This window comes from Quercus suber, unplaced genomic scaffold (assembly GCF_002906115.3).
Source record: "Quercus suber isolate HL8 unplaced genomic scaffold, Cork oak 2.0 scaffold_209, whole genome shotgun sequence".
Lineage (NCBI taxonomy): Eukaryota > Viridiplantae > Streptophyta > Magnoliopsida > Fagales > Fagaceae > Quercus > Quercus suber.
In genome coordinates, this window is record NW_027069667.1 from 211,799 (window position 1) to 222,823 (window position 11,025).

Consider the following 11,025-nt stretch of genomic DNA (forward strand, 5'->3'; position numbering starts at 1 on the left):
ACTATATACTTTCTATTTGAACTGAACATTCACTATCTTGCTTCTAATTATTGATGCTTCCTTTTTCTTGCCGTACTTTAATATTTTGTTCAATACCTTGGTTCCGTTCTGGATTTGGTCTCATGAGATCATTAGCTATCCTTCAGGCATCAATCCGAGGATCGCATTACAATTTGGTTCTAGCTGACGCTTCGATTCCTCTGTAAATAGTTAATTTAACCCTTCAATTCTTCTGTGAGTAGCTAGTTTTCTCATGAGTTTGAGTCCTTAGACCATACAATACCTTGGTTCTGTCTGGTACCCAGGTATAGCCGAGTGGTTAGTTTCCCCATAGGCTTGAGTCCGAGGACCATGCAATGCCTTAGTTCTGTCTAACACTTCCGTTCTTCAGTAAGTATCTAGTTTCCCCACAGGTTTGAGTCCGAGGACCATGCAATACCTTGGTTCTGTCTAGTACCCAATATAGCCGAGTGGTTAGTTTCCCAATAGGCTTGAGTCCGAGGACCATGCAATGCCTTGGTTCTGTCTAACATTTCCATTCTTCTGTAAGTATCTAGTTTCTCCATAGGTTTGAGTCCGAGGACCATGCAATACCTTGGTTCTGTCTAGTACCCAGGTATAGCCGAGTGGTTAGTTTCCCCATAGGCTTGAGTCCGAGGACCATGCAATACCTTGGTTCTGTCTAACACTTCCATTCTTCTGTAAGTATCTAGTTTCCCCATAGGTTTGAGTCCGAGGACCATGCAATACCTTGGTTCTGTCTAGTACCCAGGTATAGCCGAGTGGTTAGTTTCCCCATAGGCTTGAGTCCGAGGACCATATAATGCCTTGTTTCTGTCTAACACTTCCATTTTTCTGTAAGTATCTAGTTTCCCCATAGGTTTGAGTCCGTGGACTATGCAATACTTTGGTTCTGTCTAGTACCCAGGTATAGCTGAGTGGTTAGTTTCCCCATAGGCTTGAGTCCGAGGACCATGCAATGCCTTAGTTCTGTCTAACACTTCCATTCTTCTGTAAGTATTTAGTTTCCCATAGGTTTGAGTCCGTGGACCATGCAATACCTTAGTTCTGTCTAGTACCCAGATATAGTCGAGTGGTTAGTTTCCCCATAGGCTTGAGTCCGAGGACCATGCAATGCATTGGTTCTGTCTAACACTTACATTCTTTTGTAAGTATCTAGTTTCCCAATAGGTTTGAGTCCGTGGACCATACAATACCTTGGTTCTGTCTAGTACCCAAGTATAGCCGAGTGGTTAGTTTCCCCATAGGCTTGAGTCCAAGGACCATACAATGCCTTGGTTCTGTCTAACACTTCCATTCTTCTGTAAGTATCTAGTTTCCCCATAGGTTTGAGTCCGTGGACCATGTAATACCTTGGTTCTGTCTAGTACCTAGGTATAGCCGAGTGGTTAGTTTCCCCATAGGCTTGAGTCCGAGGACCATGCAATGCCTTGGTTCTGTCTAACACTTCCATTCTTCTGTAAGTATCTAGTTTCCCCATAGGTTTGAGTCTGTAGACCATGCAACACCTTGGTTCTGTCTAGTACCCAGGTATAGCCGAGTGGTTAGTTTCCCCATAGGCTTGAGTCCGAGGACCATGCAATGCCTTGGTTCTGTCTAACACTTCCATTCTTCTGTAAGTATCTAGTTTCCCCATAGGTTTGGGTCCGTGGACCATGCAATACCTTGGTTCTGTCTAGTACCCAGGTATAGCCGAGTGGTTAGTTTCCCCATAGGCTTGAGTCCGAGGACCATGCAATGCCTTGGTTCTGTCTAACACTTCCATTCTTCTGTATGAAGGGGTTTGTCCTCGAACCGCTTTGCTGGAAATGGTTCCTCCTCGGGTCGGACCATTAACTCTACGGTGCTTTAGGAAGGGGTGGTTCGGACTCTGATCTTACATGTGGCATTGACCTCGCCTTCAATTCAAGTTCCCATCTTCTTCACTTACGAGGCGTCTCTTAGCTAGTCGTGCTCTGCACTTGACGTTTCGATGTGCGAGACCCACCTTCATTAATATCCTCGTGAATTGATACAGATCCAGCGGTCTACGATCTCCTTGGGATTTGGTATCCCCGTGATTAGTACCGCTGATAATTCTCTTTTCGAACTTTGTGTGGATTAATTCCCGCCAGTATTCATCCTCTATATAAGGCTTTCTGGGCAAACGTTTCTCCGCACTCCATGAACTTCCCAACACAACTAGAAACACGTCCCTTCAGCTCCCCGAGCCCCTTCAATAACCCTGCCAGGATTGTGACTAGAGTTGGAAGATATGGGGTGGCCCTGGGCGGGTGTGAGGACACACAGGCCAAAGGCCCTACCATCCCGGCCAAGAGCCGTTGTGACCGTAGCCCCCACTAGGCTTCCGGCGCGGCAGAGTCTAGGCGTAACCCTGATAGTGCCATGTGTGGTAGCCAGGAGGGATGTCTCTGAAGTACCTAACGCTCTTCCCCAGGGTGCACCCCTGCCGGAGGAGACACGCAAAATCATGTCATGGCTGGTGCCCGAGTGTTGCCGTCTCCAACGGCCAACGCTCGTGAGGATTGGAGAGAATCAAGGGAACATCATGGGGGAGGGCTTCCCAGTGCACCTGCGTCAGCTCCTCTCTTTGTTCCAGCTCCACCGCACTGGACAAGGAGTTGTTGGTGGCCATGAAGCGCGCTAGCCTCAGCCCCACTCCCTCTAGCTAGTTTTAGAACAGGTCCACCTGGACCTCTGTTTGTAGAATTAGCTTGTAAAATTAGTTTTAAAACAAGCCTGCCTGAGCCTCTGTTTGTATCTTGTACTTCCCGCTTAATAGAATAATATGAAGTTCCTTTTCTTTTCTGTTGAATCTTCTACTTTTCTGCAATGTTTTTTTTTTTTTTTTTTTTTTTTTTTTTTATTTTGTGCGTCACTACCAACCTTCCGTAAAATAATTACTTAGGAACGATCGCCCGTTGCGTCTGCCAGTGCACTAATCCTCCCCACAAACGGCGCCAATTGTAGGGACTCAATTTAGAAAGGTTCCCTAATAATACATTTCTAGATAGTGAGACGAAGGGTTAGACCCTAACAGACTAGCAACGGAACACAAGCCACTTTTCACCATGGAAGGGAGAGTAGACCCAATTTACAACTAAGGGTAGCTCCTCGGCGCTTGTCCGAGGAGGTTTTTTCTTTTCTAAACTGCTTTGCTCGCCTTTCTTATATATGTCCTTTCCTCCTATTCCCTTCTTCCTTCTGTTGATCATCAATTGGCCTTCCCTCTGACCGTCCATCCCATCAGAGGCCTAATCAGTACTCGCGTGGTTCACCATGATCAATGTTACCCTGTCAAGGGGTTACTCCCTATTAATGCGACCAGGAGGTTAGGTGAGCGCATTCAGTGTGGAGGTGACAACCTGTTCTGGGTCTGTCCCCCACCTGAAATTAGCCTCAGTATGCTGAGGACAGGGATGTCCTCAGTGGGGTCCAAAAAGACATAGGTCTTCATATACCAACTTCGGACGATCATCCCTCCTTGGCATGGGTCTTGGGCCAGATGCAAGATGGCCCCAGGCTACCAAGCCTACGGGCCCCACAATTGTATTAATACTATAATTTTTTTTTGTGGAGATTCTATAAAAAAAAAAAAAAAAAAAAAAATACAACAAATCAACCTCCAAATAAAAATTCCTGAGTAAGCCTCTGCCCATAAGATACCCATAAGATACCGTGAAAATCTCATAAACCGGTTGTGTGGTTATTATGCGAGTTTGGTCTATGGAGTGTGTCCCTTCGTACATTTCTAACAATTATATATAAATATATTTGGTTGATTGCAATGCTCTTCGCTGCTATACCAGCTGGTTGTAGTTTGGAGTTTGGAGTTTGGACTGTTAATTGGGCTGAGACAACCGAAATCGTTCATTCAGCCCAAAGTTTGCTAGGCTGAGATTAATTTGGGTTCAGGCTGGGTTGAGTTCTATTAGAAATTAGAGCCCAGGAACTGATCCAAGTACAAAGAATTTAATTATATGAACAAGCCAGACTAATAAAAAAGGTCTGAACCTTTTTTTTGGTCTTAATATATATATATATATATATAACCATTTGACTATCAGAAATTGGCATGAGAAATCAATGACAAAAATGGGTAACTGATATGCTAAATTAACAAAATAAAACAACTTTACCATTTCTAATGGACAAGCACCACCAAGTGCTCCAAGCAAAATGAAATACAGTTTCAAAGTTTAACATAGAGGTCGAAGTCCTTGATTTGGTATAATAATAATGATTAAAATAAAATTCAGAACTCTCTTTTTTGACAAATTTGAACAAAATTATAGTATCTTATACCTTTTCTCTCAAGATAATAAAACAAAAGAAAACCACAGAGAGGTTTAGCAAGAACCTGCTAAAAAACACATCTTCAACTTTCAAGCAAAAATTGTTTTCTTTATAAGTGATTATACAGTTTTCACCTACCATTCATCAACCTAAATTTGCAATACAATCAAACAATGGAAGAGAAGATTCATAAATATCTTCCATCTCATCCTGCTTTGAAGTTATTTTCCAATAACAACCTCATCTGCAGAATCATCCAAGCTTACAGTAGAATTTCTCAACTTCAAAATGGAATATCCTTATTTCTTCATTGTAAAGCCGACAGCTTCTTTTCAAAAAGTTTGGCACGCCGAAGAGCATCTAAGGCCTCAGCTTGCTTTCCTGAACGTTTCAAGTTTACTGCCTTTACCTTCTCTGCCTTGATCTGCTCCTCCAGTTGAGTTCTCTCTAGAGTAGAGGTTTCACTTTTACCAACATTGGGTTTCGAAGGCTCTTGTCTTTCCGGGACACGTGCTTCTGCCATATTAGCGTCTTCTAGTCCAATTGCTTTTAAGGCAGATAATAGTTGAGGATCGAGAAGATCTTCAACAACCACATCATCTACCGTTTCTGATTTACTCCCAGAAGAGTCAGCCAACTCCTCCAACTGGTTCTCAAGTGCCTTGGCTAACTCAAACTCAGCTTCTGCTTCCTCTGTAAAACCCTCCCTTCGCAGCTTTAAAGCTCGACGCTTGTGGCCAAGAGATTCCTGTTGCAATTTGAAACGGTCACGACTGGACAATGGTTTCGGAGCCAAATTTGATGTACCACGATCCTTTTTTCCAACAGAATGAATGTTAGATGTAGACACATCACTAGGCGCAGTTTTCGGTGGGGAATTGTCCTCCTCAAGACTCTTCTCAAGCAACTTTGCCTTATTAAGTTCCTCTCGAGCTTCTGTCAACTTCCCTTCTCTCTTTAGGGCAACTGCTTTCCTCTTATGAGCCAAAATTTCTTGATGAAGGGAGCTGTCATTCTTCCGAGAAGCAAGTCCCTGAACTGAACTTGCATTATATATATTTGGCTTCTCATCAGCATGCACCATTTCTCTTTTCTCATTTGCAACATTGTCCTTCTGTCCCAAATCTCCTTTGGCACTTGTCAGGGACCCCAAATGAGTAGTGGAACTAGTAGTAGACCAATTGTCAGAACCAAAATTTAATTTCTTCTCTTGCTTTTCATCAGGCTTGTGAGAATAACTCCAATCATCACCAGTCAGCAGATCCATCAAGTTTAGAGAATGGCCAGGTGGAGGAACGTAATCAGCACCTCCTGTTTTGGTATTTTTTGGAGGACTCATTTCACCTGGAGTACCCAATTTTACAGAAGATGAACCATTTTCCTCAGTGAACTGAGAGACTAGAGAAATTGAAACATCAGCATTCCTCAAGGGAGGATTAACTGTGTCACTTTCCAATCTTCCTAAACCCATTGATGACCCAACAACTTGTTTGTTTGTACTCTCTGCTGCTGGGGCTGACCCTTTATTCACTTCGAACATATCTTTTGATTTCCCATGATTTTCATGAGTTACCAATAATTCAAAAGGCTCAGGCCTTTTATCCTTGATCACATTAATAAGAGGTTCTGTAACGTGCACTTCAGCAACTTCTTCCAATGAACTCCCCTCAAGGGTCTTGAAGTTTTCGTCTTTAGACCTATTAGATTCAATCTGAACTTCTCTCTTTGGAGCTTCCATCTCCGCTATCTGAGCCTCTAATGCCTTAGTTTTGCTCAGAACCTCCTCTGCCTCCTCTGCCTTCCCTTGGCGTCTCAGAGCAAGAGCTTTTCTCTTTAAGTTTAAGAGTTCCCTCTGGAGTTCAGCTTTACTTCTAGATGTTCTGACTAGAGTATTAGATGGGGTCTGAGTTGAAGAAGGCTCAATTATCTGCACAGAGTGATTATCATCTTGCCTAGAAGGTTTAGATGCAGATTTTGCAAGCTCATTATCCTCATCAGTCCAACCTAAATTCTTTAGAACTGATAGATATGTTGGATCAAGCATATCTTTATCTGTTACATCGTCTTCGCCTTCTCCTTCTCCAAGTGGAAGATTTCTATTAATATCTGTATGTTTATAGGAAAAATCCAAGTCTTTACTACCAACAGTAACCCCTGTAGCCTTCACCTCAAAACTATTATCCATCTGTTCAAGTTGAAGCTCAAGAGCCCTACCCTTCTTCAATTCTTCCTCTGCCTCATCCAATCTTCCTTCCCTTCTCAAAGCAAGAGCCTTCTTTTTCAAACTCAGAAGCTCTTTCTGAATTGTTAATCTATTCTTTGGTGCAAGTTTGGGATCAAAATCTTTCCTTGCATTAACATTTGCATCATCTACCTTTGTTGAGTTCAAAAATTTATCAGCAGATAGAGAAGTTGAATGTTTCTGAATTACTTTGGGATTCTGTATAATAAAGTCATCCTCTTGAGAGTCAAAGTTTTCAAATTCCCTCTCAAGTACCTTGGCCTTCTTAAGCTGTGTCATTGCCTCTGCCACATTACCTGCCCTTTTCTGATTAAGAGCCTCTCTTTTCAAAGAATGAATTTCACTTAACATTGCTTCCCTGTCAACGGGAACAGATTGGTGTGAAATGTTTTCAGTATGAACAGATTCCTCAGTCCAACCAAATGATTGCAAAGCAGCAGCTATTTCAGGGTCCTCCATATCCTCATCTGTCACTTCAAGATTACCATCAACAATCAAGTCATCAGAAGCCCCCACTAGGTGATCAAAATTTAAACCATGCCCCTTCTCATATTGAACAGAAATTTCTTCTTTATCATTGTCCATACTGCGGATTAGTGCAGAGAGCTCATCATCAGAATCTTCTTCAGCTCCAGCCAAGAGTTCCTGTTCTTCAAGCTGTTTTTCTAAAACTTTAGCTCGCTTCAATTCTTCCTTGGCTTCTGCTAGCTTCCCCTCACGCTTCAACATAAGTGCCTTTTTCTTAAGAGCAACAACCCCGGTCTTGTCAATGCCACCACCACCCTTATCTTTATTAGTCTTCTGAGAGACTTCTCCAATAAGAGAAGAGAGTTCACCTTCCAAACTCAAACTTACAGACTTTTTACCTTCATCAAAGAGATCTTTATCAGACCATCCCAGTTCTCTGAGTTCAGCAGCAAGGTCGTCCTTTTCTTTACCTGCACGAGGAATGATCGTATTTTTTCTACCAGATTCATTAGGACCATCTTTATTCTGACTATCAGCCATGTTTCCAGAAGACAAGACCTTTTTACGACTTTTTCTTAAGTAGAGTTCCAAAGCCTCAGCTTGCCTCTCAAGCTCTTTCCCTCTCTTAAAAGCTCTTAGAGCTTCCTCTGATTTTCCTTCTCCTTTGAGAATTTTATGCTTCTTCTTTTCTTCCAAAGCTCGCTGACGCAATTCCTCAGGACTAGCAGATCCCATTTCACTCTTTAAATGATTAGGCTCATCAAGAGATCTACTTTTATTTAGTTCTCCTGCCCCATCCCGATTAGAAACTTCTTGAGCATTCGAACAGGATGCACTGCTAGTGGTCCTTTGAACACTGGACACCAAGTCACTGTTTGACTCCCGTGCCGATGAAAAAGATTCCTCTCTAGCACTACCTAGAATCTGGTTCAGAACTTCATCCTCATCCTTTGATGTCAATTTTGAACTGCCTGTACGAAAATATTGAGAACGGAGCTATAAAATTATAGTAAATATCTATTTTGTTCTATAACTATGTGAAATATTGCAAGATAAGAAATTTGGCATTAAAATGATTGCTGATGTTACTAAAAAGGAAAAAAATAAGACATCTGTCCCAGAGACATACAATTCAACTAGATGATACATTTTTTGACAACAATCCTTAATATGCAGGCGCTCAACTTAAATATCTATGTTTATAAATTTCATAATGGAAACAAGAATTTTGCACAGCATCCAACAAATTTCTGATCTCACTTCCCCAGAGTTTTAAGAAAGTACAAATGCAACAGCTTAACTTGTCTCAACTGGATTTGTCCATTGTAATTGATAGCCAGCAGAATAATTCTTCAAAGTATATCACTCTCATATATTGCTTCAAAACTTTATTTTTTAATAAGAAATTAATGATACCAATAACGTATTCAGGTAATGCAGAAGTTCATAATAGAACCAATTTCAACTGCAAAGAGATTTAAAGTGTTGATAACTTTAAAAAATAAATAATAAAAAAAAAATGAGTAATTTATAAGTTATAAAAAGAATGAAAAAAAAAAAAAATTGGGCATTTTGGGGTTGCGCAAAATGAACAAAGAAATGGAATGAGCATGTGCTTCTTTGAATGAGGCAAGGCCATGCAATTGGTGACCCAGTGAGTATCACTGCTATGCGATGAAATAGAAACTTCATTTTTTAAACACGTTTGGGCCCAAGGGGAGAAGAAGCTCCAACTACAGTAAAACAACAAAAATACCTCTACCAGCTCTGCCCTTGTGCCCATGTCGCATCTCAAAGCGTGTGGCCTCTTCAAGCTTCTTACAAGGCTCACATATGCGCACAGGTGAATCACCTTGGCCACGTAAAAACATTCTTTGCTGAGTACAACTGTTGCAAAACAAGCCTCCACACCTTCGGCAGTGATGCTGAAAATCCAGAATGCAATTCATCAAGAACTAGTAAAGACTTAAAATAAAGATTTTAATGACCCCCAAGCATAAAATGAGTAAAAGAAAAATTCAAGAAATTCGTCATGAATTTTTTTTTTCTATTGGTAAGCTACAAGTATGAAATGAGTTTCAAATCCGAGACTTCACCCTCTATCTATTCTAATAGGAGAAAGAAATGCCATTTGAGCCAAAACTCATTTCCAAATTACTAAACAAAAACCAAACCCTTCTATACTGCTCTATCATCCTCAATTTTAAGCCTTTATTTGACCAATCAAAGAAAATCCAATCCTTCATAACTCTACTTATCCATCCTAATCTAAAACAACCATAAACAAATCTTTTCCAAATTTAAATTAACAGCAAGCAAGCAAGCATACAAGACTAATAAGTCCCATCCACTGAAACTGCAAATTCCCAAAAATAATAACAATCATGTGTTGCTCCAATAACACTCTATTATTCCAACGTATCCTAAGACCACCACACACACACACACACACACGCACAAACCCCAAACCAATGCATTTTCAGCCTAATCATGTTCAAGTACACATTTTACAACCAAAGGAACAAATTTTGCTATGTGGGTTTTGAAGAAACATACAAATTAATCAAAAAATATAAATTGGGTGTTGGGATCATAGAGGGAAAAAAAAAATTTTAAATTAAAATTGATAAAAACAAGAATAGGGAAAGTCAAACAAAAACAAAACCTTGCGATTGATGAAAGTGAACTGAGAATTACATCCCTGACAGTGTGAAGCATCAACCACCCATGTGTTCCCTCTCAGTGATGGCTTTGCAGGCAATCCGATCTTCTCTAACATCTTCTTCGCCTTGTTTGTTTTCCGGGAAAATTTTAAGTTTTCAAAGGAAAGAGAAAAATCAAAGAGAGAATCAAGAATGTTTAATTCACAGGTTTTTATTTATTTAATATTATTATTATTATAAGGGAAAGAAAACTTAGATTTTGATTTTGGGTTTGGCAAGGAAGGAAGTAAAGAAAAAGTTGCAAGGAAAGCTGTGACTGACTTCTATTGATGACGATGAGGATAATTAATTTTCGTTTTTGCCATTGTCGGAACTTGGAAGAGCTAACGACGTCGTTTCAGGTAAAGAGCAATGGGCCTTCATGGTTGGGTGTAAAATAGCCCACTGGTGGACCCACACACAACCTAACCATTCTTATCCAGAGAGAAATTTTCATTTGGACTTTATACTTTCTCTTTTGTTTTTCATCTCTTCTTTGGGTCTGGACTTTTTCTGTTGTTAGCAAAGAGTTTTGGTCCATAGAGTTTTTACAAATTCTATGGAAGCCTAATTTAAAGTAAGACTAGATTGAGTGGGCCTCAAAAGGATGAAGTAGACTTTTTTCCACATTTGTCTTTAATATAAAGGGAGATTATTTTATCATGAAGCTTTAGTTTTTTTTTTTTTTAATGAATTTAAATATATGTGTTACTGCTACATCATTTAAAATTAAATATTTTCATTTGGATCGAATGAGATGTTAAATGATGTGGCACTATGGTATTTTCGAACCAACAAAGGTCATTTCCTGGAGAAGATTTTATCTTTACAAATCCAAAGATACAAATCAGAGCCTCATCATTTAAAACTAATTATTGTAAGTTATCATCCCTTATCTTGAAAAGTAAGATCTTAAATGAGATGGTATTAGTACCATGTATACCTTCAGATTAGTTTTTACAAATAAGTGAGCCAATTTTCTATTTTATCTTTTATTCTTAAGATGGAAAAGTCTCATATTGATAGTTTACATAACCATTTTAACAAGGCTTTATTATAAACTTCTCTCCTAAGTTAAAATGAAGATGGAAGTTTAAGGGCAATGAAGCTCACAAGTTAAGTTAAACAAAATATATATATATATATATATTCTATTACAATGTTTTTTATTTATGACTTATGATGCCATAGTTGATGACTATTCAAAGCTCAACTTATCCATTAAACCAAAATTCACTCTCTTTTTTGGTTTTTTGTTCAAGTTTGATTTTTAACCATGTATACAAAACAAATTAT

The 11,025-nt window shown here is 39.7% G+C and overlaps 1 protein-coding gene across 1 annotated transcript; it reads right to left on the reverse strand.

The window, feature by feature from the left end:
- Positions 1 to 4,404: 4,404 nt before the first annotated feature.
- Positions 4,405 to 10,012, reverse strand: LOC111989069 (uncharacterized). Its single transcript, XM_024020874.2, has 3 exons — positions 9,693 to 10,012; positions 8,784 to 8,952; positions 4,405 to 7,998 (listed from the first exon to the last, which is right to left on the reverse strand). Exons 1-3 carry the CDS (start codon positions 9,804 to 9,806, stop codon positions 4,625 to 4,627), a joined length of 3,657 nt encoding a protein of 1,218 aa, XP_023876642.1. The 5' UTR covers positions 9,807 to 10,012; the 3' UTR covers positions 4,405 to 4,624.
- Positions 10,013 to 11,025: the final 1,013 nt, after the last annotated feature.

Bases quoted from the DNA above. Each gene is read 5' to 3' on its own strand.
- LOC111989069 (XM_024020874.2), bottom strand. From the start codon at position 9,806: ATGTTAGAGAAGATCGGATTGCCTGCAAAGCCATCACTGAGAGGGAAC. The intron at 8,953-9,692 runs GTTTTGTTTTTG...CTGGATTTTCAG, and splicing joins TCACTTTCATCAATCGCAAG to CATCACTGCCGAAGGTGTGG. The intron at 7,999-8,783 runs GTATTTTTGTTG...ATTTTCGTACAG, and splicing joins CAAGGGCAGAGCTGGTAGAG to GCAGTTCAAAATTGACATCA.